Genomic DNA, 27,279 nt, shown 5'->3' with positions numbered 1-27,279 from the left:
GAAGTCACCTGTTGCCGCTGGGTTTTTATTTTGTTAAGAAAAAGGATGGTTCTTTAAGACCTTGTCTGGATTTCAGGGAGCTGAACCGTATCACGATTCGTGACCCATATCCGCTTCCTCTGATCCTGGACCTGTTTAACCAGATTGTTGGGGCTAAAGTTTTTTCCAAGTTGGATTTAAGAGGGGCATACCACCTGGTCAGGGTCAGAGAAGGAGATGAATGGAAGACGGCCTTCAATACCCCTGAGGGCCATTTTGAGAATTTGGTTATGCCTTTTGGTTTGATGAATGCTCCAGCCGTCTTTCAACATTTTGTGAACAGCATTTTTTATCATTTAATGGGGAAATTTGTACTAGTGTATCTAGATGACATTTTGATTTTTTCTCCTGATTTCAAAACTCATAGGGACCACCTACGTCAGGTCTTGCTCATTCTGCGGGAGAATAAATTGAACGCTAAACTGGAAAAATATGTGTTTGCGGTTCCAGAAATTCAATTTCTGGGTTTTCTCCTCTCCGCTTCTGGTTTTCGCATGGACCCCGAGAAGGTCCGCGCTGTGCTTGATTGGGAGCTTCCTGAGAATCAGAAGGCACTGATGCGCTTTTTGGGTTTTGCCAATTATTACAGGAAGTTCATTTTGAATTATTCCTCTGTTGTTAAGCCACTCACTGATATGACTAGAAAGGAGGTCTATTTTTCCTCCTGGTCGATAGAGGCGCATAAGTCCTTTTCTAGTATCAAAGAGAGTTTTGCTTCCGCTCCCATCTTGGTACAACCTGATGTCTCTTTGCCCTTCATTGTTGAGGTGGACGCTTCTGAGGTGGGTGTGTGTGCGGTCTTGTCTCAGGGTCCCTCTCCTGCCAAATGGCGTCTGTGTGCCTTTTTCTCGAAGAAACTCTCCTCCGCAGAGAGAAATTACGATGTGGGAGATAGGGAGTTGTTGGCCATCAAGTTAGCTTTTGAGGAATGGCGCCATTGGCTAGAGGGAGCCAGACACCTTATTGCCGTGTTTACCGACCATAAGAATCTGGCCTACTTGGAGTCAGCCAAGCGTCTGAACCCGAGACAGGCCAGATGGTCTTTGTTCTTTTCAAGGTTTAATTTTGTTGTGACGATCCGCCTTGGGGTTAAGAATGTGAAGGCGGATGCCCTGTCACGTTGTTTCCCGGGAGGGGGGAACTTTGAAGACCCGGGTCCCATTTTGGCTGAAGGAGTGGTGGTCTCTGCTCTTTATCCTGAATTGGAGGCAGAGGTTCAGGCAGCCCAGGCAGAGGCTCCTGATCTTTGTCCTCCTGGGAGGTTTTTAAGGAGCACCACGATAGTGTCCTTGCTGGGCACACGGGGGGGTAGAGCCACAGTGGATCTCATTGCTCAGAGATTCTGGTGGCTGGCGCTTCGTAAGTCAGTTGAGGGTTTTGTAGCAGGCTGCGAGACCTGCGCTTGTGCCAAAGTCCCTCATTCACGGCCATCAGGTCCTCTCCTCTTGTTACCCATTCCTTCCCGTCCTTGGACACATCTGTCCATGGACTTCATTATGGACCTGCCTCGTTCCTCGGGGAAGACTGTGATTCTGGTGGTGGTGGACCGTTTTAGCAAAATGGCTCATTTCATTCCTTTTCCTGGGTTGCCCAATGCTAAAACGCTATTGCAGGCATTTATTGATCACATTGTCAAATCGCATGGTATTCCTTCAGACATAGTCTCTGATAGGGGCACGCAGTTTGTTTCCAGATTCTGGAAGGCTTTCTCTTCTCGCTTGGGGGTTCGGTTGTCATTCTCTTCTGCTTTCCACCCACAGTCGAATGGCCAGACGGAGCAGATCAATCAGAATCTGGAGACATATATCCGCTGTTTTGTGGCGGAGAATCAAGAGGATTGGAGTTCTTTTTTTGTCTCTTGCTGAGTTTGCTTTAAATATCAGGAGTCCTCTGATATGTCACCATTTTTTGGTGCATATGGAGAGGGGTCTTCTGGTTTACCTGATGAGGAGAGATTCTCCTCGTCTTTGTCATCTATTTGGCAAAAGATTCAGGATAATATATGGAGCATGAGTGAGAGTTATAAGCGTGTGGCGGATAAGAGACGTGTGCCTGGTCCGGACCTGAATGTTGGTGATCTGGTGTGGTTGTCTACTAAGAATATCAAATTAAAGGTTCCCTCCTGGAAGTTGGGTCCTAAGTTTATTGGGCCTCACAAAATCTTGTCCGTCATCAATCCCGTTGCCTACCGCCTTGATCTTCCTCAGACTTGGAAGATCCATAATGTTTTTCACAAGTCCCTATTAAAACCTTATGTCTAACCCACTGTACCCTCCTCTTTGCCTCCACCTCAGATTATGGTTGATGGTAATCTTGAATTTCAGGTCTCTTGGATTGTGGACTCTCATATTATCCGTGGTTCTCTTCAGTACCTTGTTCATTGGGAGGGTTATGGTCCTGAGGAGAGGTTGTGGGTTCCAGTGGCGGACATTAATGCCACTTGTCTTATCAGGGTGTTCCATAGGTCCCATCCTGAAAAGGTGGGCTCTGAGTGTCCGCAGTCCACTCGTAGAGGGAGGGGTACTGTTACCGCCAGATCTCTGAGAAGTTCTGATAGACGTTCTTCAGTACCTCTTGCATGATGTTCTTTTGTTTTGGTTTCATTTTGACATCTCTTCTCCCTCTCCCAGCTGTCATCTATTAGCAGTGATTGCCTCCCTTTATATCCCCTCCCATACTGCCTCACTTTGCGGTTTATACAACTTCCTAGATGGTGCTCACTGCTAGATGCTGCAACTGCTGACTCTTCAGATAAGTCTGATACTTTATTTGTGTTTTCCTGTTGGCTTGATCCTAGGTGACCCTGACTCCCTCCGTATTACGTGCAGGGAGCCGGTGGTCATGTCCCCTCACTATTATAGGGGTTTCAGGTTTCACTCAGTCTAGGTACGTGGACATGCAACTTTCTATCACAGAGATCTTTGCATGGGCTGAGCAGTTAGGGAGAGCTATAGGGCTTTAATAGGGCTCACCCTTTTGGATCTTTATTTGTTACTTCTTGTTTTCTGCAACACCATCCGTGACATATACTTTCTATATAGTGCATTTAGGTAGTGCAGCATTTGTTTGCCGTTTCGCTGCATTCCCACAGCTACAGATAGCGACAAATGACATTGGAACAAATCATTTCTACTGGTGTGATATGCCAGTTGCCCCCTAAAAAAACTGATTGAAGCAGGGATGTTATATGCCAATTATATACTTTCTATTTAGAGCATTTGGGTAGTGAAGCATTGGTTTGTGGTTTTGCTGCGTTACCTCAGCTACACAGAGTGACAAATGCCATTGGAAGAAATCATTTCTACTGGTGTGATATACCAGTTGCCCCCCCAAAAATGTGATTGAAGCAGAGGTGTTATATACCAATTATATAATATCTATATAGTGCATTTGGGTTGTGCAGCATTGGTTTGCGGTTTTGCTGCGTTACCTCAGCTACAGATAGTGACATTGGAACAACGTACTCCCGTGGCCTAAAATAAAAAATTTCTAGGCTCCAACAGGACACATTTCAGAGAATTTACCTTTAAAAAGCAGAAAAATGTCTGATTAAGATATATATTTTTTGTTGGAATTTGTTGCCATTGATCCCCCTCTGGTAAATCACTGTCCATGTTATGGGACTATCTGTGCACTTCTACTAAGTATTTGGTGGCTGCAAATATGAGCTGAAGGTTTTTCAGGTTCGCCTGCCATACTTGCGATTCGCGAACTGTCCCGGCCGATGTTCATCCATCACTACCAGTCACACACTGTTCTGTTTTCATATTTCATACACATTCACACAGTGTGCAGTCTGACATTCAACATAAACCATTCCTTTCTTCCAAATGAGAGGACTGTTCTTTGTACTCTAACTTGTTTATTGGAAAAACAGGAGTATTTTATGATTAATCAATTGTTTGGTAAAACTATAGGAATACAAATAACATGTATAAGTACATATCATATCAGGTACTGCAACATTTGCATAACACTGAAGCACATGGTAAAATGGCAGCCTAACATAGATTTCATGGTTAGCTAACACAAATAACTCCCTGAGTGACAATTATAACTAGTTGAACAGCTCTGCATAACATAATGTCCCTGAAACAAAGATAGACCTCTCATCAGATATGATTTTACCGGGATGGTGGAGTTTAAGAAGGAGATATGCAGGAGGACAGCTCTGTACTGTGTCCTGGAGACTTCTCTTTCCCAGGATGCTTTGTCCTCCCCCAATGCTTTGCACCACCCACAATACAGCAGTCTTTGAAACAAGAAAAAAACAAGGTGCAATACAATTTAGCACCGCTAGATGGTGCTATTACCACATTAATCACCACAGAAATAGCAAAACTAAAACAGACGTGAAATAGAGTTAAATTCAAACCCTGCTGGGCAGAACACACAGAAATAAAGGATTTAACACATTCTGTAGGACAAGATGGAGGACAACCTCACTACCTTGTTAACCATAGGAGCAGAATTCTGAGAAACACAAAAGGGGCAGTAGTGAGAAGTCTGAGGGTTATGGTGATGAGTTATCCACTGGAACAGATACTATACGTGGTACTGCCACCCCAAGAGCTGGAGCAACAACATGTCTATGTCCTGTCAGACTATCATCTGAGTGTCCCTGTCAGTGTATCAATAGCCACCGATCAAAAGCTGGTGGTTGTTATGGGGGATGCCCTGGTAGTAGGACTGTACATGTGAGTCTGATATGCATATACCGCAGATAGGTCCAGAGAGAGAGAATGAGTGGCCTAGAGTGAGATGCCCAAGGGAACATCATCTCTGAGCTTGGTGAGGGAACCACTGCAGCATGCTGGCTGGTTGGTGGTATATATAGTTTGGAGGACTGTGAAAAACTGACCCCAGTAGAGCCCTGTGCTAGCCCAGTGTAAAGTTGTACCAAGTATCGAGCCCTCAGTTCTGCTTGAAAGACCTGTAACACACACATTAGGCCATTTTGAAGTAACATTACATGTATGTGTGGCAGTCCCTCATTTTGCCCCATGCATTTGATCTGAAAGGGAAATAGGAGCAACTTGCACAGGCCAACCAACCTACTACTAGTCCTGTACAAACTTTTCAGTCATCTATGATTTTTCCTTCATTCCTTTCATTGAGTTCTATTTCATATCTTTTTTAGTTGGATGTATACTGTATACACTACAATTGCAGTTGCATAGGTGACTACCACTTTAAGCTGGTCAGATACATTATAGCAGATGAGACCAGTGCCAGATTTCAGTTTTATTTATAGACTGTTTGCATTCACCAATTTAGTTCCAATTTACCTAATTTATTAGAAAATGTGCATACATCTATGAGTGTAAATGTAGCCTAACAACAACCATACGTAAGATAACAATAGACCAAATGCTTGTTCAACCAACTGTATATGTCATGATGTCACCATAGCCATGAATTCTATGTCGAGTGCACAGGTTTCTTTCAGTGGTGAGTAGGCCATAGGCTGCTTCATGACCTCTCTGGTACACGTTTTTTCCATCAGGTAACAAAAGTTCTAAGGGTTAAATCCAATGTGGAGTCAGGAGGACTCCATACACATATAATTGTCAGATGATCCTGTAGAAATCAGTGTATTCATCTGACTGCTACCTTATCTATGAAGGAATATTTGGCATTGTCATCCAAGCATGTCTATTCATTTGTTAGTTTGCACATGTGTAGGTTTTTTCCCTTACATCAGCTGGTCATTTTCTATAGACCAGGCATAACCCCCTCATACAACTGAATCAGCCAATGCTTTGTATAAATGACCAGTATTAAGACTGATAAGCCAAGCACCATCTGTCAATCAATCAGCCCTATCAGTACTGCTAGCAGTGTAAGCAGGACCTGGCAGGCCCTCCATTCAGTTATAGCCTTTGAAAGATATTAAAATCAAATTGCTATAGACATTTACTATGCATACAATTTATATGCAATAAATTGTATGTAAAAATGACAAGAGAGGGAATGTGGTGTAGAACATAACAACATACACGATCCCATATCCATTGAAATGCATCCATTTAATAAATACACCTACAATTAACGCAATTTTATTTATTACATATTTATTTACTTTTTGCATTTTCTTAAAAGCTTTGAAATATTCTATGTCATATTTATGAAACAAATGTTACACTTCATATTTTTACCATTTGACCGAATTAATAATCATCTGCTGTGGACTCCTTAGATACTGCTACTCATAGTGATGAGCGGCAGGGGCAATATTAGCATTTGTGATATTTCGTGAATATTTGGTAGAATATTCATCATATATTTGCTATAGTCACACTAGCTACATTTTTCAAGCTGCTAGAAGTTTCCTGAGACTGGAGAAAATGGTTGGCCCGGCAGAACATTACAATAGCCTTATATGCAGATAGAGTGCTCCAATATATTCGCGAATGCAAAAACGGCACTAATGATGCAAATATTTTGGCGCAATACGTGCAACTTCGCATTTTAACAGGTCTGACTATTTATTAGTGACAGGGCTGGCCTTAGGTGTTCAGGCGCCCTGTGCGAGCTAATCTCGTGGCGCCCCCCCTCCCTCCCCGGTTCACCTATACATACACAAAGAGGAAAACAATCTTTGTAACAAACAGTTTTCTTTAATTACAGATAATTTAAGTGCAAGTGCAAACAAGTACAATCATACCCAGTGTCACCCATAGCCAGTCTCCTGCCCCCCTTAATCATACCCTATCACCTTTGCCCAGTCCCCTGCCCCCCTTAATCATACCCAGTGTCACCCAGAGCCAGTCCCCTGCCCCCCTTAATCATACCCTGTCAGCTTTACCCAGGCCCCTGCCCTTCTTAATCATACCCATTGTCACCCTTACCCAGTCCCCTGCCCCCTTAATTAGACCCTGTCCCCCTTAAATTAAGGGTGATAGACACTGGGTATGATAAAGGGGCAGGGGACTGGCTTTAGTTGACACTGGGTATGATTAAGGGGGCAGGGGACTGGGTAAAGGTGACAGGGTTATGATTAAGGGGGGCAGGGGACTGGCTATGGGTGACAATGGGTATGATTAAGGGGGGCAGGGTCTAATTGAGGGGGCAGGAGACTGGGTAAAGGTGACAGGGTATGATTAAGGGGGGCAGGGAACTGGCTATGGGTGACACTGGGTATGATTAAGGCCCTTAATCATACCCAGTGTCACCCATAGCCAGTCCCCGGCCCCCCTTAATCATACCCTGTCACCTTTACACAGTCCCCTGCCCTTCTTAATCATACCCAGTGTCACCCTTACCCAGTCCGCTGCCCCCCTTAATCATACCCAGTGACTGTCACGGTGTCACCCACCTTATCTAGTCCCCTGCCCCCTTAATCATACCCAGTGTCTGTCACCCTTATGCTTATCCAGTCCCCTGCCCCCAGGCCCCAAGATATTTGGTTAAAAAAAAAAAAAAAGAGTACCGCACATACCTGTTACATCCAGTGACGTCTCCAGTGAAGTAGACTTTCCTCAGCATCTTCATTCGAAGATAGGACCGTCATGATAACTTCTTTCAGTCGCGTCTCGTCTCTGCAGAGTTTCACAGAAATTTATGGGGATTTCTCACTTTATTATCATCCTCAGATAACAGACCTCCCCGGTAGTGCCCATAACTATAATGCCCTCTGTATAATTAAAATATATACTGGCCCCTTTATATTATTATTATTATTTCCTCCTCTGTATTATTATTATTAATATTATAATGGCCCCCTCTGTAGTATTATAGTAATAATTTTGCCCCCACTTCAGCCCCTCCAGCATACAGTCCCATGTAAGATACAACCTTCCCCCTGCCTTCAGCCCCTCCAGCATACAGTCCCATGTAAGACACATTACTTCCCTGCCATCAGCCCCTCAAGTATACAGTCCCATGTAAGGTAGATCACTCTCCTGCCTTCAGCCCCTCCAGCATACAGTCCCAAGTAAGGTACATCACTCTCCTGCCTTCAGCCCCTCCAGCATACAGTCTCGTGTAAAATACATCATTCTCCGCCTTCAGCCCCTCCAACATACAGTCCTATGTAAATAATATCACACTCCCTCTCTTTGCCATCTGCCTTCAGCCCCTCCAGAATACAGTCCCATGTAAGATACATCACACTCCTGCCTTCCAGTCCTTCTTGCACAGTCCCATGTAAAATGCATCACTCTCATCCTGCCTTCAGCCCCTCCAGCATACAGTCTAATGTAAGATACAACGCCCCTCCAGCATACAGTCCCATGTAAGACACATAACTTCCCTGCCTTAGTCCCTCCAGCATACAGCCCTATGTAAAATAATATCACCCTCTTGCCTTCAGCCTCTTCAGCATACAGTCCCATGTAAATAATATCACCCCAACTACCCTCTCTTCAGACCCCTCTAACATACAGTCTCCAGTACAAAGATGATTCCTTCTCCCTTCAGCCCCTGCAAAAAGCCCCCCAAGTAAAAATAACAGTCACTATTCTCCTCCACATACTTACCTTGCAGACTCTGCTCCTGCTCTGTAGAATCTCCCGCACATTGTTAGGCCACGCCCCCTGGGTGACGAGACTCCGCCTCTTCCCCTGACATCATACCTCCTAGGATCAACTACATTCTACACACTACGCTCGCTCTACTGCCTCATAGGCTTCAGGCCACTAGCCTGAAGCCTATGAGGAAGAACAGAGGGGACGGGAGCCATAAGCTCCCATGATCCTCATTTTAGTGTTTGCTGCCTGGCGCCCCCTGCAAGTTTGCACCCAATCTCGGCTCAGGTCAGCCGGCTGCTGTAGCCTGTAGAGACCGACTGCAAGCTGTGTCGGCCGCCGGGCGCCACTGTTGCCATGGCGCCCTGTGCGGCCGCACAGCTCGCACACCCCAAAGGCCGGCCCTGATTAGTGATTGGTGCACTAAGTATTGTTGTGAACTTGTGACATCACAGCACTATGTATTTATGTATGTATGTAGCATACATACATACATATAGCACTTTGTATGTAGCATGTATGTATGGACAGCAGAAACTATCAGCTACACTATATCACTATCTAACCTACACCGATTATCTCCAACTAACTATCTGTATTATACACTGAGCAAAAATATAAAAGCAACACTTTTGGTTTTGCTCCCATTTTGCATGAGCTGAACTCAAAGATCTGAAACATTTTCTACATACACAAAAGACCCATTACTCTCAAATATTGTTCACAAATCTGTCTAAATCTGTGTTAGTGAGCACTTCTCCTTTGTCGAGATAATCCATCCGACCTCTTAGGTGTGGAATATCAAGGTGCTGATTAGACAGCATAAATATTGCACAGGTGTGCCTTAGATTGCCCACAATAAAAGGCCACTCTGAAATGTGCAGTTTGATCACACAGCACAATGCCACAGATGTTGCAATGTTTGAGGGAGCGTGTAATTGGCATGCTGACTGCAGGAATGTCTACCAGAGCTGTTGCCCGTGCACAATGAATGTACATTTCTCGCGTTTCAAACAATTTAGTAGTAGATCCAACCAGCCTCACAACTGCAGACCACATATAACCCCACCAGCCAGGAACCTCCTCATCCAGTATGTTCACCTCTATGATTGTCTGAGACCAGCCACCCGGACAGCTGCAGCAACAATCGGTTTGCATAACTAAAGAATTTCTGCACGAACTGTCAGAAACCGTCTCAAGGAAGCTCATCTGCATGCTCGTCGTCCTCATCGGGGGACCTGACTGCAGTTCGTCGTGGTAACCGACTTGAGTGGCCAAATGCTCACATTTGATGGCATCTGGCACGTTGGAGAGGCATTCTATTCACAGATGAGTCCCGGTTCTCACTGTTCAGGGCAGATGGCAGACAGCGTGTGTGGCGTTTTGTGGGTGAGCGTTTTGCTGTCAACTTTGTGGATCGAGTGGCCCATGGTGGTGGTGAGGTTATGGTATGGGCAGACGTATGTTATGGACAACAAACACAGGTGCATTTTATTGATGGCATTTTGAATGCGTAGAGATACCGTGATGAGATCCTGAGACCTATTGTTGTGCCATTCATCCACCACCATCACCTCATGTTGCAGTATGATAATGCATGGTCCCATATTGCAAGGATCTGTAAACAATTCCTGGAAGTTAAAAACCTCCCAGTTCTTGCATGGCCAGTATACTCATCCATTGAGCATGTTTGGGATGCTCTGGATCAGCGTATACGACAGCGTGTTCCAGTTCCTACCAATATTCTGCAACTTCGCACAGCTATTGAAGAGAAGTGGACCAACATTTCACAGGCCACAATCAACAACCTGATCAACTCTATGTGACAGAGATGTGTTGCACTGCGTGAGGCAAATGGTGGCCACACCAGATACTGACTGGTTTTCTGACCCCCCCCCCCCCCCAGTGCACATTTCAGTGTGGTCTTTTATTGTGGGCACTCTAAGGCAGACCTGTGTATTATTTATGCTGTCTAATCAGCACCTTGATATGTCACACCTGTGAGATGGGTGGATTATCTTGGCAAAAGAGAAGTGTCACTAACACAGATTTAGACAGATTTGTGAGCAATATTTGAGAGTAATGGGTCTTTTGTGTATGTAGAAAATGTTTCAGATCTTTGAGTTCAGCTCATGCAAAATGGGAGCAAAACCGAAAGTGTTGTGTTTATATTTTTGCTTTGGTTGTATATATATATATATATATATATATGCATAGGCTAACTAACTAACTAACTATCTAATGTAATGACACAGGAACGCAGAGAGCACAGCAATAACACTGCTGTCTCTATCAGATCTGTCGCAGTGACACTGCTGTCTCTCTCAGATCTGCAAAATACTGCATACAAGGGCTGCTGGGGAGGTTCTTATATAGTAAGGGGTAACTTTCCTATTGGTTGCTAGGGATGTTGCTAAGCTCAGACAAAGACATTGAAGCCTTCTCATTGGCCCGCAAGAAGGGAGGTTACTGATGAAATAAAAATCTAGAATATTACAAATTATGACTATATACAATATCACTATATTCTAAATATTAGCGAATTATCAAAGTTCCGATATTCGCAATTAATATTCGCTATTCGAATATTCACACCCAACACTACTCATATATAAAAATAAGGAAATTAAAATATACTGTCAAATGGCAACTCTAGTTTGTATAGAAAGTACATAAATTAGAAACTAACCCTCCAGACAAGACTGGAGCAGTTGGAACTCCAGATGCAGTGCTCACTCAGGCGGAGCAAATGGCACCATCATGTAAATAAGTACAATATATTGATTCCTCTGATATTCCAGACCTGTGTTATTGGATGGATCACTTTACCGAACTATCATCCATTCAGATTAACACATTACAATTACCCCTGTACTGCAGAATTTCTCAGCAAAACTACAATGTCAAGTCAGACATAACCTTAGGTGAAACTAATTTCATTAACGTTTTATTAGGGAGAGGGAGAGTTAGTGAGAACATATGTTTAGAGAGAGAGGGTGAGAGCATTTATGTATGTATATATATATATAGAGAGAGAGAGAGAGAGAGAGAGTGAGTCACTTACTCTCTCTCTCTCTCTATATATATACTCACTCTCTCATCCTCCTGTCTTTCTCCCTCTCTCTCTTTCTCTCTCTCTCTCTCTCTCTCTCTCTATATATATATAAATGCTCACGCTCTCTCTTCCCCCTCTGTCTACATATATACATGCTGTCACTCTCTCTTTCTCTATCTTTCTATATATACATAGATGATCTCACCCTCTCTCTATTTATAAATGCTCTCACCTACTCTCTCTCTCTCTATATACTTGCTGTGACTCACTCTCTCTCTCTCTCTCTCTCTATATATAGAGAGAGAGAGAGAGAGAGAGAGAGTGAGTCACAGCAAGTATATATAGAGAGAGAGAGAGTAGGTGAGAGCATTTATAAATAGAGAGAGGGTGAGATCATCTATGTATATATAGAAAGATAGAGAAAGAGAGAGTGACAGCATGTATATATGTAGACAGAGGGGGAAGAGAGAGCGTGAGCATTTATATATATATAGAGAGAGAGAGAGAGAGAGAGAGAGAGAAAGAGAGAGAGGGAGAAAGACAGGAGGATGAGAGAGTGAGTATATATATAGAGAGAGAGAGAGAGTAAGTGAGTCACAGCAAGTATATATATATAGAGAGAGAGAGAGTAAGTGAGTCACAGCAAGTATATATATATAGAGAGAGAGAGAGAGAGAAAAAAAAAAATATATATATATATATATATATATATATATATATATATAGAGAGAGAGAGAGAGACAGGGGGAGAGAGAGTGAGTATATATATAAAGAGAGAGACAGAGAGAGTAGGTGAGAGCATTTATAAATAGAGAGGGTGAGATCATCTATGTATATGTAGAGAGAGAGGGAAAAGAGAGTGTAAGTATATATAGAGAGAGAGAGAGAGAGCGGGTGAGAGCATTTATATAGAGAGGGAGGGTGAGAGCATACATGTAATATATACTGTATACAGTATATACAGAGAGACAGAGAGGAGTGAGTGAGAGCATATACAGTGAGGGAGAGAGGCAGAGTATATATGTAGTATTTGTATACAAAGAGAGTAAGAGTATGTATATGTATATATATAGAGAGAGAGAGAGAGAGAGATTGAGAACATATATACTTATATAGAGAGAATAAAATAATTTAAATAGAGAGCAGAGAGTAAGAGAGAGACAGTGAGTGAGAGTATAAGCACATTCAGTAGTTGTATACAGATAGTGTGTATATATATATATATATATATATAGGCTCTGTGACACATGCACAGTAGTAATCTATAGATGCTACTATTACTGCACATACAGTAGATGTATACAGACAGTGTGTATATATAGGCTCTGTGACACCTGCACAGTAGTAATCTATAGATGCTGCTATTGCTGCACATACAGTAGATGTATACAGACAGTGCATATATATATACATATATATATATAGTCTCTGCGACACCTGCACAGTAGTAATCTATAGATGCTGCTATTTCTGCACATACAGTAGATGTATACAGACAGTGTGTATATATAGGCTCTGTGACACCTGCACAGTAGTAATCTATAGATGCTGCTATTTCTGCACATACAGTAGATGTATACAGACAGTGTATATATATATATAGTCTCTGTGACACCTGCACAGTAGTAATCTGTAGATGCTGCTATTGCTGCACATACAGTAGATGTATACAGACAGTGTATATATATATACATATATATATAGTCTCTGTGACACCTGCACAGTAGTAATCTATAGATGCTGCTATTGCTGCACATACAGTAGATGTATACAGACAGTGTATATATATACATATATATATATAGTCTCTGTGACACCTGCACAGTAGTAATCTATAGATGCTGCTATTGCTGCACACACAGTAGATGTATACAGTATATATATATATATATATATATATATATATACATACATATATATAGGCTCTGTGACACCTGCACAGTAGTCATCTATAGATGCTACTATTGCTGCACATACAGTAGATGTATACAGACAGTGTATATATATATATATATATATATATATATAGGCTCTGTGACACCTGCACAGTAGTCATCTATAGATGCTGCTATTGCTGCACATACAGTAGATGTATACAGTATATATATATATATATATATATATAGGCTCTGTGACACCTGCACAGTAGTAATCTATAGATGCTGCTATTGCTGCACATACAGTAGATGTATACAGACAGTGTATATCTATATATAGGCTCTATGACACCTGCACAGTAGTAATCTATAGATGCTGCTAATTGTGCACATACAGTAGATGTATACAGACAGTGTGTATATATATATATAGGCTCTATGACACCTGCACAGTAGTAATCTGTAGATGCTGCTATTGCTGCACATACAGTAGATGTATACAGACAGTGTGTATATATATATACATATATATAGGCTCTGTGACACCTGCACAGTAGTAATCTATAGATGCTGCTATTGCTGCACATACAGTAGATGTATACAGTGTATATATATATATATATATATATATATATATATGCTCTGTGACACCTGCACAGTAGTAATCTGTAGATGCTGCTATTGCTGCACACACAGTAGATGTATACAGTGTGTATATATATATATATAGGCTCTGTGACACCTGCACAGTAGTCATCCATAGATGCTGCTATTGCTGCACATACAGTAGATGTATACAGACAGTGTATATATATATATATATAGGCTCTGTGACACCTGCACAGTAGTAATCTATAGATGCTGCTATTGCTGCACATACAGTAGATGTATCCAGACAGTGTATATATATATATATATATATATATAGGCTCTGTGACACCTGCACAGTAGTCATCTATAGATGCTGCTAATTGTGCACATACAGTAGATGTATACAGACAGTATATATATATATATATATATATATATATATATATTTATGCTCTGTGACACCTGCACAGTAGTAATCTATAGATGCTGCTAATTGTGCACATACAGTAGATGTATACAGACAGTATATATATATATATATATATATAGGCTCTATGACACCTGCACAGTAGTCATCTGTAGATGCTGCTATTGCTGCACATACAGTAGATGTATACAGACAGTGTGTATATATATATATAGGCTCTATGACACCTGCACAGTAGTCATCTGTAGATGCTGCTATTGCTGCACATACAGTAGATTTATACAGTGTATATATATATATATATATATATATATATAGGCTCTGTGACACCTGCACAGTAGTCATCCATAGATGCTGCTATTGCTGCACACACAGTAGATGTATACAGTGTGTATATATATATATATATATATATATATATATATATATATATATAGGCTCTGTGACACCTGCACAGTAGTCATCTATAGATGCTACTATTGCTGCACATACAGTAGATGTATACAGACAGTGTATATATATATATATATAGGCTCTGTGACACCTGCACAGTAGTAATCTGTAGATGCTGCTATTGCTGCACACACTGCAGTGGACACAGCAGCGCAGAGAAGTCTCGGGCAGAGCTCGCAGCTGGCGCATGTTCACACCGCATCCCGTCTTCTGCTCGCCTTTAGCACCATTTCCCCTTGATAAAGGAGCTCTCTGCAGGGGGGGCTCCGGATGCTGATATTTGGGGGCTGGCGGCGCTGTTGTCATGAAGGGGTTAGCCTGTGGTCCACGTGAGGCTGGGAGCTTCTATCGATCGCATCTCCTTGTGCTCTGCAGTGAGGCTCAGCTCCTCCATGCTGCTTTAACTCCACGTCAGATCAAGTTTGATCAATAACCCCCCTACTGGTCCAATTGGAGGAGCCTTTTTCATCTCAGCTTTTTTTTTTTTTTTTCCCTCACTCCCTTTCTCTTCTCACCACCATCTTTGGGAAAAGTCCCCTTGTTTTCTGTGGTGAGAGAGGGGCTGACTGCGAGCTCTGCAGCCGATGGAGCTGTCCGTGGTGCTGCTGCTGTGAGGGACTGTGCGGAGTGCTGAATGCCCGGGCTGTGGAGGGCTGGCAAAATGGGACACAACGAGCTCCAGACTGTCTTCCTATTGCTGCTGAGCCTGGCAGGAGAGACCTATGGAGGATTCCCCAACACTATCAATATAGGTAAGTGACTGAATGCACACAGCAGCTTGCATGCATACCAGGACCATGTCAGAGCATTGGCCAACTTCAGGCATCCTCCTGTCCTTATGGCATGCATGACACCAGCCTGTACTGTGGGGTCCAGCATCTACCCCTGAGTGTTCTCCTGCCTGCTGGAGAGGACCAGCCAGAATGCAGAGACAGGGGGAGACCTAGGCTATAGACCGGCCACTGCAGCGCGGAGCTGCCTATGGATCCAGCACACTGCAGGAAAAGTTATGTAGAGCCATGTTAACCCCCTAAACCCACAAAGGATCCATTCAGCTCTTTGTGCTGGGGATGAGAGCATAATGGGCAGTATGTAAAGGAACACACAGCCTTCCTTTTAGTCAGGTCTTGTACACTGCTGAATAGGTTCGCTCCCCTTCTTCTTGACGGGAGCCGTAGAAGAACTGGAGTCAGCAAATTGTATTAAAAGAAAGGCAGAAACACTCCAGCCGAGGAGCCGAATCATGCCTTAAAGGGAAATGCCCCATGGTGCCAGGAAAAGTTCAAATCAGCAGAAACGTATACTAAGCAGACTTGTCGTGTCGTAAAGTATTGTGTCCATCCCACATAAGTGCTCTATGTGTCGTCTGCCATCACCGATCATAGATTAATATTACTGTATTTCCCCCCCCCTTTCTGTAGGTGGACTTTTCATGAAAAATACCATTCAGGAACACAGCGCGTTTTTATTCGCCGTTCAGCTGCACAACACCAACCAAAATAACACAGAGAGGCCCTTCCAGCTCTTTCACAATGTAGACCACTTAGACTCATCCAACAGCTTCTCTGTGACCAACGCTTGTAAGTATCTGAGAATGTTGAGAATGGCTCCAACGCTTGACTATTGAGTAGACCTGCAAGGAACGCAGTGCCTCCTTAAGGGTTTGCTTACTAAGACGGATAGGTATGGAGTCTAACAGATCCATCCAGGCAGAGTTCAACCTAGTCATTGGTTGAGGCTACTCTTGTAAATGCGAGACTTATACAGTAATTATGCATTTCCATATTTTAGCATTGACCCGTTAAAGAACAAAAAGTAAAATGCAGTGCAAAGTATAGAAAAGCCCTCTTTCTTACTCCCTTTCACCCTAACGTCATGTCTCTTTATCTGTCTACATGCCCCCTCTTTCTGTCTGTGTCTCACTTGCTTTTCTTTCATGGGTGGCTTTTGTATCCTCCTGTCTCTATCCCTCTCCTTCTTCTTCTGTGATAGTACTGTGGCATGGCTGGCGATGTGAGCCTCTAATGCAGCACTTTCAAAGCCTGGACATGAATTAACAATCATTGGGATCTGTATGCCCTGTCATACCATGAAAATATTTCATTGGCTGTGAGCATACCATAGGATGGGCTGCTGGATGCTCTCATTCTGGAGAAGACATCAGAGTTTTATGGCATAGTATTTAATGAGCTCTTCTCTGCAGTGCTCGTTTCGCTTCTGTGGGCCACATGAAATAATAAGTATACTGGGCAAATAAATGTGTGTAGTGTTGCTGAACCTAGTCCCCCAGGAGCACATTTATATTAGGGTTGATATCTTCTTGTAAGATGTATATATGTTAACATTTTACCCAGACGCAGCATAGCCAGGACCTGACTGTGCTGCAGTGCCAGAGCCAATATCAACAGCTAGACGTTGGCAGGCTGTGATTCCTTCTCGTTCCTGCTCTAAAGTCCAGCACTGGGTACTCTAAACTGCAGTAATGGGGCCTTCTGGCTCCCAAAACCCAGTTGACCAAGAGGCTGATATCCAAGGTGCTGTGTGTAGCATAGTATCTACTATATCAGTGCTACTGGATAGTGTACTGCCTTTGACATGGGAGACCAGGGCTCGAATCCTGGCTAGGTAGGGTCAGTACCGATTCAGTAGGAAGTCCTTGGACAAGACTTCCTAACACTGCAGGGTTGCCCCTTGAGCGCGCCCTTAGTGGACGCAGCTCTTGAGAGCTTTGAGTCCGACAGGAGAAAAGCACTATGCAAAATGTTAGGATTACTTAAGGGTGCATCATGGGCATTTCTTATCAATTGTTAGTTAGTTCTTTGACATGGACATTTTTTGTGGCAATGTACTTACTGATGTCTCCAATTGAAAAAAAATATTCACCTTTGGCTTTTTTGGTCATGTTCCCATGAAAAATGATGCTTTACCAACCTGGTATTGAAAGTTTTCAAAAAGTTCACCTGCTACTGAACGCCTGCACATTTTACAGTCTATTGCTCCTGTTGCTGAATGAATGTCATTTCCATCAAACACTTTAGTTCCTTAATCCTTAATCAAAGTAATCCCTTCAAGAGGTTGGCTTTGTAGCACCATTTCTCAAATATCAATGAATGGATTAAACGCAAATGCACGAAGCCCTTACACGTAGTTTTCGGTAATTGATTTCAATCAACAATATTTCCTTATGGCAATTGCAGAAGGAATCCACTGCCATCTAACACCTCTTAGGGTAATTAGCTAAATGAAAAGAGCTGGTGGGTGTTTGGAATTATATTAATATCTATGTGTTTCTGGTTATGCAAAGTTCAGAATGTAGACGCTCAATGTTAATTGCCATCTGAGCACAGAATCTGAAACCCAAGTAAGGAATCAGTCAAGTCGGACCATAGGTGGTCGTAATAAAAACGTACAGGGCGTCAAATCAAATGAAAACCAATCATTTTTCACATGTCAGAAAGCTTTTACCTCCTGATTCCAAAGAATGAAATACTTACCCAGCGCTGAGCCACCTAACATGAAAGAGTCTATGAACCCAGCAAAGGTGACGTGCCAAGTCATCAGTTTAAATTGGACTCAGTAAATTTTGTCAGAATAAATTAATTTGCCCTATTTTGCTGTTGTTGGGTTAACAAAAAAGGAGGCTTCATTCAGCTCTTGCGAGGTCATTTGCCCAGACGTGATGGACAGGGCTGCTAGAATGATGTAGTTTGTTCACTTTGTGCCTGTTAGAGGAAAACACTCTTCTCAAGATTTAGAGGGCTCCTGCTTCCAAAGTGAGGAGAGTGCCAAGAACGTCCTGCAGCAGTGCCACAGAAAGCAGAGCTGATACAATTTATGTCATTTTAGTTTTGGAGACGCTCTCTGTTTCTTGATAAATAACCCTCTTATCCCCATATGTACATAATGCAGTCGCTGTAAAGCTTTGTCCTTGAATTCCACAGTGGTCTAACCCTCCGATCACATTATAGCATAGCGGAATTAACGCTTTAGTAGATGTCAGTAAATCCATCTTCCATTACGATGAACGCAATAGACTGGAGTGCTTCAGAAGGCACTGCAAAGTGTTGGCCCTCAAAGGCCAAAGTCTTGTGTTCCATAGAAACGCATGCTGAAGATTGCGTTCAGGATCTGAATGTCTTCTTAGTCACACTTTTCCCATTGTGAGAGCACCTGGTATTTGTGAGAACAATAAGGACACAAGTGGTGGCCGTCAGGCGGGGGAGACGTGACCAAGATGTAGGTGACAACAGCGTGTCCATGAAAGGCACAGCTCTTTTCTAATATTATTTATTTGAAGGCCCCATTAATTCCACAGCGCTGTACAACAGGGGGGGTTACACATACATAATATAAAAATACAAATATGATAAACATGAAACTAGTAACAGGTGGGTACAGAGGGAAAGAGGACCGGCCCGTGAGAGCCTACAGATGTAATACACTTTAAATTAATACGTAATACACCAGTCTTAAAAATTGATTGTCAAGTGATTGCTTACTGCTAGTGGCCACGTGGATTTGCAGGTTTTCCCGCATTAGCAATAAACAGTCAATAAACTGTTGTTAATTTAACGATCTATAACAAAAACGCCGTGGCTAGCACTTGGCCACCACCTCCTGACCACCCACCGCCAGCCATGTGCACATACACATAGACAGATATGCAAAAAAACTTATTAAGAAGCACACACACATGTACAAATAGACCCATATCCAAGAGCATCCATACACAAAGTCACAAATAAATATACAGGTATATACAAAGACATAGACACATACATACAGCCACACGCACATATATACAAATACAGATGCAGTGATCCCCATCTTGACTCTTAAAGATTTGAGTAAACAATGGCAAGAAAATAATAGATTTTTTTCAATGTTTTTTGTGTCCTTTTAGATCTGCTATTGCTATTCATTTCAGTTTACTCACTTATATAGCACTGACAGTGTTTTACAGACATTACCATCACTTTCTGTCTCCGGTGGAGCTCACAGTCTAGGTTTCTTCTCAATAAGACTATGATGTGTGGGAGGAAAACCATGCAAACATGGGGAGAACATACAAACCATGCAGATATTCTCCTTGGTCAGATTCGAGCCTAGGACCCCAGCACCGTATGGCACCTGTGCTAACCACTGAGCCACCATACTGCTACACCTATACATACATATATTCACAAACAGCCATGCATAGACACAGACGCAGATACATATGCACACGTACATAGACGCATACACACGTTCTTTGTTCCTCTCTCAAGAGCCTTGAATGCTCCTCGCATTCATTGAGCTTCTCTTCTATTAAGACACATGATTGTGTCAATACCTTACACCAACGTCATTCACAGACAGTCAAGATGCAGTAGATGCATGAGGCAAATCAAAAAATGGTTGAACTGAGTTATGGCAGCAGTAATAGGGAGGGTGTTCCACTGCAGCTAACATCTCACTGCAAGAATGAATGGGGATTATGTTAAGGTTCCATAGATCAAAATGTATTGAAGGAAGCCACCGGTGTTTGTGTGCTCTGCTGTTGTAGTGCGTTCCACTACATCCTCTCAGCCTCTGCAGTGTCAGCTCATTAGCACACAGATCTCATATCCCCTCTCTGCACTGTCATTGCAAAAATTGCTGTTGTATGTATACCTTTACAGTCAGCTATGTTCTTGAATTACGCTCTGTTTGCAAGTCACAATAAGGGGAAAGAGCTGAGAAAAAAACAAATGTAACCTTAGGGTTATTTGCTTTGGAATATTGCTAACAAAGCATTAGTACAAACCCTATTCTGTTCATTAATGTTGAGGATAAGGGCAGATTAGCAAGTGGATGGAAAATGTACGTACAAGAACGGCTCCTTTCATCCAAAAAGAGTTGCCAAATGGTGTGTAGCCTGCAGGGCAGGGATCTCGTAGAACTTTGTCTATATTTGCAGGTCATGACCGTTTCAAAATTAGTTATAAGCCATCAGAGCAAGTGTACATAGGAAACCATTGGATGAGCTTGCATTTTCCTGTTGATGAATGCTGAATGTTGATGAATTAACAGTCTGCACCACAAGGTCAACAACTTCATGGGGTTCCACCAGCTACTCCAGTTTCCCCCACTGACAGGTCTGTTGCCTCCCTATGATATTTGCCCTATTGTGTATTGTGTATTGACATATCCCCATTTTCACCCCTCTGGCCCCCCTGACTTGAGCATTGGAGCATTTCACGCAAGTGTTTTTTTGTTTATATTATTACACTGCTAGGCGGAGGCTTACTCCTAGCAGTGACCCGGTGACGTCACCATCTCTGATGGGCGGGCTTTAGCGCTGCACTAGCCAAATTATAGGCTAGAGCAGTGATAAAGGCCACCCATTAGTGCCAGTGATGTCATCGGTCTCACTGCTAGGAGGAAGCATCTGTCTAACTTTCCCCATGGAGAACACTAGATACAGCGCAGGGCAAAGGAAAGCATCAGAGCATGAAATTCTCTGATGCCTATGTCAGGGAGGCTGAATGGGGGAAGAAGGGATATGTCCGGGTTCAGCTCTGGGTTCTTGTGGCTGCTCACCATGCGTTTTTCATATATTCTCCCATTAGAAGGGAATCCTGGAGGTTTATAGTATATACTGTATGTACAATACACCATAAATAAAGTATGGTAAAACCCTTTTATTTTAGGCCCTTGGGATTCTTTCAGTCTGACAATGTGGCCCCCAACCAGAAAAGGTTGTGCATCTCTGCTTTAAACCGATTTCACTTGAAATATGTTGTTTTCATAACCAGGGGCGGACTGACAACTCATGGGGCTCCCGGGCAATAGGAGATGATGAGTCCCCTTTGTCCCCCCCACCCTCAAGCCACACCCACATATCGTGCCACCCACATCACCTACACTTGGTGCAGAATTTCTCTTCACTTACCACGTATACAGTATAGTATACGGTATACCAACACCACGTATACAATATAATATACATTATAGCACCACTACATTTACATTTATTTATTATCAAAAAGCATCATACATGACAAAAAATAAATTTTTTACTGTCCCTTTGAGCAAAAGCCAGAATATAATAAAAGACAAAAACAGACATTAAACTACATTTATAATAAAGCAAATTACTTATAAAAGAAGCTATTCAGTCATCTGCTGTGCCGTCCTCAGCTTGCTTCCGCAGATTCTTTCCCCTCCTTTCTGTCTCTCCTCAGTGCACAGGCTCTGTTAGCTCCTCATCCCTACCCAGAGATCTGGCATCGCAGGGACAGTATGATCCTATGCGCATGCTCGATTACAGATTAAAGATGGCTGCCAGTCAAGATGATAATTTTTTTTTAAATGTGACTATGTGTGGCAGATATAGCACATTGCAGCACAGCAGAAAGGCCCATCAGCAGACTTGTAAAAATAATTGTTCCCAGGCCTGGACTGTGGGAACTTCCAGCTTTAAAGATGGCCTCCGCTGCCCTTGCGCTGCGGCCATCTTAGTGACATTCATGTGAGGCAGCCCGTGCGGATGAACACAGAGCGGTGATTATTAGAGTGGCAGCAGCCTGCAAAAAGAGCCTGGCCTGTTATTGGCACTTCCAGGGTTAAAGATGGCCACTGCTGCTAAAGGGCGGCGGCCATCTTGACGACGTTACTGTGGCAGGCCTGTGCGGAAGAGCACAGAGCTCAAAGAGTGGCAGCATCACAGATCAGAGAGGCGAAGTTAGCAAGCAATAAAAGGTACCAGGAGCCCAGTGGTGTAACTAGAGTGTTATGGTCCCCAGTGCAAACTTTGGATTGGGGTCACCCGCCCCCCGAATTTATACAAAGAGGTGGCAATTTTGTTTTACACTAAGCCCAATGCATGGCTACATTCACCCAGTCCTAACTAATAAAATCTGGTCCTACCTCATCCAGTGTGTCGCTGGCGTCGATGTTATGTCCACTGGATCCAGAACAAGGTCCCTGTAGTGATAGAGAAAAAAAGAATAATCACATAAGGGAGGGATGGTGACTGCCCCTGTGAAATCACCAGCAGGGGGCGCTGTGCTGGTCCTGTAAGACTGAGCCATGCCAACGCATAGCAGGGTAATCTAGGGCATTTCCCCTAAGTGCTACCCCACAGTACTAATGCCCACATTGTGGCCCCTCACAGTAATGAAGCCCACCTTGTAGCCCCTCACAGCTGTTATACCCAGATATGTTCCCCCCTCACAGTAGTTATGCCAGATATGTGCCCCCTCACAGTAGTTATGCCCAGTTATGTGCCCCCCTCACAGTAGTTATGCCCAGTTATGTGCCCCCTCACAGTAATTATGCCCAATGACGTGCCCCCTCACAGTAGTTATTCCCACATATGTGCCCTTCACAGTAGTTATGTCAGATTATTTTCCCCCTCACAGTAATTATGCCCAATTATGTGCCCCCTTGCAGTAATTACGCCCAATTAGGTGCCCCTCACAGTAGTTATGCCCACATATGTGCCCCTCACAGTAGTTGTGCCCACATATGTGCCCCTCACAGTAGGTATGCCCACATATGTGCCCCTCACAGTAGTTAGGCCCACATATGCGCCCCGCACAGTAGTTATGCCCACATATGTGCCCCTCACAGTAGTTATACTCACATATGTGCCCCTCACAGTACTTATGCCATATTAGGTGCCCCCTCAAAGTAGTTATGGCACATTAGATGCCCACTTTTGTGCCCCCTCACTCTAGCTGTGGCCCCTTTTGCCTCCAGTCTGTAGCTTTATGGGGAAAAAAATAAAAATATATAATATACAGTAATGACGTATCTCTTGGGGTCACCCCTCACATATATAATATATGGTAATGACGTATCTCTCAGAGTCACTTCTCATATTTGCCACCTCTAGATATGGAGGCCACTCCTTTTATAAGGGCTCTCATTTTGACTGGTACTTTATGTGGAGCTTTCTGACCTGTTTATGGGGCCCCCTGCCCGAAGTGCGCATATGACTATCATTTCCCCCCTCTCTCTCACATATTCATCTCTATCATTTCCCCCCTATCTGACATGTACTGCTGCCTGTGGTCCCCCCCACCACACCGGCTGCAGCCATCTCTCCAGCAGTAAGCCGTACCTCTTTCCAACCGATCACGTGACCCACCTTTAACCCCCTCCGGCCTCCAGTATGGTTTCTCGGCCAGTGTGTGAATAGCCTCCTGTGACCTGCTGCCGCTGTGTATTTTAGAGCGGCCGGTGTCAGGCAAGCGATCTGTGCAGTGCAGCAGGACTACAAGTCCCAGCATTTACAGGATTACCAGTGCGGGGCTGACGGGCTTGAACAGCGCTCTGACGGGGCCTGGTATTGTCACTGTACTTCATGCCGGGCCCCGTCAGAGTGTTCCCATTAAATGTAAGCACAGCGGGCCCCCTCCCCCATCCAGGCGCTGTCGCGGTCCCCCTAGTGTCCGCAGGCCCTCGGTCCATGCCCGGGGGCCCGAATGGTCAGTCCGCCCATGTTCATGACCCATAAAAACCTAAAATCAAAAATATTTCCAGGGCCAATGATTTTTGTCTATACTTTAAGTATCAAAAACATACCTTTGGAGATTGAATCGTATATAAGTATAGACAGAATGTGCTAAAATAAGATATCTCTATGTATATAAAATATTGTAGAATTAGCCATTGATGTAATGTATAGGAGAAATGAGAGGCGATCACTGCAGCTGCAGTACCGGTATCTGTCTGAGGACAGTTATTGTATATGATGCCAGCAATCTCGCAGCCAGTAGATGGCTTCAGTCAGTACTGTCTGAGATTTCTTACGCACAACATACCAGATTAAAGGGGTTGTCCGGGTTCATAGCTGAACCCGGACATACCCTTATTTTCACCCCGGCAGCCCTCCTGAGCCTGGCATCGGAGCATCTCATGCTCCGATGCGCTCCCGTGCCCTGCGCTAGATCGTGCAGGGTACAGGCTCTTGTGTTTTCAATAACACACTGCCGGGCGGTAACTTCCGCCCAGCAGTGTGTTCGGTGACGTCACCGGCTCTGAGGGACGGGCTTTAGCTCTGCCCTAGCTGTTTTACTGGCTAGGGCAGAGCCAAATCCCGCCCATCAGTGCCGGTGACGTCACCGGGCTGCCTGTCAGCCCCATAGAGAGCCCGGTATGTCACCGGAACTCAGAAAAATGCCTTTGCCCTGCGCGATTTAGCAGGGGGGGCTGCCGGGGTGAAAATGGAGGGATGTCCAGGTTCAGCTCTGAACCTGGACAACCCCTTTAAGGACCAGTCTTGATTGGTAGACTCCCTAGGTCCTTTCAGACGTTATACAAGTATTTATAAACCTTTCAAAGGCACTTTCAACGTATTAATTGTTTTCTTGCCATCAGTCCCCGGGTTTTCCACCGCCCAGATGTGTACAGATTTCTGTGATGGAGTTTTATAGCAGCTGTGCTTGGTGTTGGAGTTCAAATAAAAAAATAAAAAAATGGCAGCGTGCACCTGCGCATTGGGATGTGCTGACTGACCCCCTTTTTCTTTGGTATTGAAGTTCAACCCCATTCACTTGAATGGGACTGAGCTGTGCCTAGGCCACGTGACATATGAGCGTCATGTCATTGGCCTAGGGTGAGGTGCAAGGAGGAGACGGTGCTCAATGGAGCACTGAGGCCTCTTCAAGCTGCTTGGGGGTACTGATGATCTAGTATAAAACACGTGGAAAACCCCTTTAATCTATTGTAGAAATTGTGCAATTGTCGTTTAAGTGCATGTTTTTTTTTTATCTATACAGTTTATGTTTTCTCTTGTTGTCACCATTACTGGGTGGTCAAAACAGCCTGTGCATTTCTAGAATTGGCATGTCTGATTCACCACACTGATTTTCCTTTTTTACTCTTGAATGGAAATGGGGTCTGGGTTATGACACAAAGGGGTCAATACTCATTAAAAAAAAAAAGAAAAAGGGGAAAAATGTGTACCTTTTGTAACTATGTAATTCTGCTCCTGCTTCAGTGAATCCGAGCCACTCTTTACATTGTGAGGATGTGACATCCAACAGTCAGAATGAGCAGCAAAGACATGGAAGCAGGATTAATAAGGCAGCTGATTGTTTTTCATTTTTGAGCTTTATGAGCATTAGCCTCTATTGTTATAACTCAGACACCCCCTTTAAGAATGGTAGCAGTCACTCTCCGTAAACAACTTTCTTCTTCTCCTGCTTTAAACCACTGCTTCTAGCTGCCCCTATACTTTTAGCAAGAATGTTGCCTCAAAGTTTCTGCAAAATGCTATATCATGTCTGCTTGATCCTAAGATTTGCTCTTTTTAGGAGAAAGGGGCATCACGTTAACTGACTGCCATTGCAAATTACATCAAATTGCCCAGCTACACCTGTAGCTGCAATTAAACTATGGCAAGTACAGGTGCATCCCAACAATTGGTCCACATGTGGTCCTCGTGGGTAGGCTTCATCCTGTACAGACACCCTTAAATGGGTTCACCGGGAATGATTCAAAATGGCCACCAGTACCCTTTCCTAGAGTGTGAGCCTAAATAATTAAGATAGGACAATATCATGAACTCAATTGTAATGGGACAGCTCACTCTCTATATACACGGACAGGTGCCAATGTCCAAAATGAATCACCCCTTCAAAAACAGTTGTCAAACCCACTGAGGAAGAAATAGGGATCTATTTCGAAACGCATCTGGGATCGATGGGATACTCAAAAAGAGTGAACCCATATGTTTGAGTGCCGGTCCAATACTATTTAAATATCATGAACTATTCTTTATTTATATACTAATTCTTACACAGAAAACCACTTGCCTTCTAAAAAAAGTTTAGTCATAAAGATCTAATCTTATTGGTTGTGATGAGTAAAGGGCCCTTTACGCGGACTGAGAATCACATAGATCATCGCTAAAGAGTGTTCATAGCAACACTCATTAGTTATGATCTGGCAGTGTAAATGTACTGCCGATTACCCGATAGATTGTTTGTGTAAATACAAAAAAATCCTTGTTTCGCAACAGCAGACCGCGCTATGTAAACACGATCTGCTATCGGGAAACAATGAGTCTGTATGAGTAATGGCATTAGCGATAGTTCCTCCCCATACTCTGGAGGAAATTGCTGTATGTAAATGCAGGGGTCTCTTCCACCAGCCAGTGGCAGTTTGCTGGGAAGAAATGCTTCCTTCCCGACTATCTGCTGTAATATTGTTCTGTGTAAAGGAACCTACATTTTAGTAGAACAGTTTTTGCAATGACGGTCATTGTGTGAATCCAACTTCATTTTACATTAATATTAGGGTTGAAGTATAAGAAGTTGACTGTGATCCGAATTTCAGGGAAATTCTATTCGATGCAGAGCTGAATTTCCTTACGCTTCGTGGTAATGAATCAATTTT

General features: G+C 43.3%; 1 protein-coding gene across 1 annotated transcript in view; it reads left to right on the top strand.

Annotated features, from left to right (window-relative positions):
- The first annotated feature begins 15,559 nt into the window (after window positions 1-15,559).
- GRIA3 (glutamate ionotropic receptor AMPA type subunit 3) overlaps window positions 15,560-27,279 on the top strand; it is a 336,547-nt gene continuing 324,827 nt past the window's right edge. The window contains exons 1-2 of the mRNA XM_044305700.1: window positions 15,560-15,662; window positions 16,332-16,490. Of these exons, the coding sequence (XP_044161635.1) occupies window positions 15,572-15,662; window positions 16,332-16,490 (250 nt within the window). The 5' untranslated portion in view covers window positions 15,560-15,571. The remainder of the gene's footprint in view (window positions 15,663-16,331; window positions 16,491-27,279) is intronic.

This window comes from Bufo gargarizans, chromosome 9 (genome assembly GCF_014858855.1).
Source record: "Bufo gargarizans isolate SCDJY-AF-19 chromosome 9, ASM1485885v1, whole genome shotgun sequence".
Lineage (NCBI taxonomy): Eukaryota > Metazoa > Chordata > Amphibia > Anura > Bufonidae > Bufo > Bufo gargarizans.
This window is presented reverse-complemented; position numbering and strand designations above follow the sequence as displayed.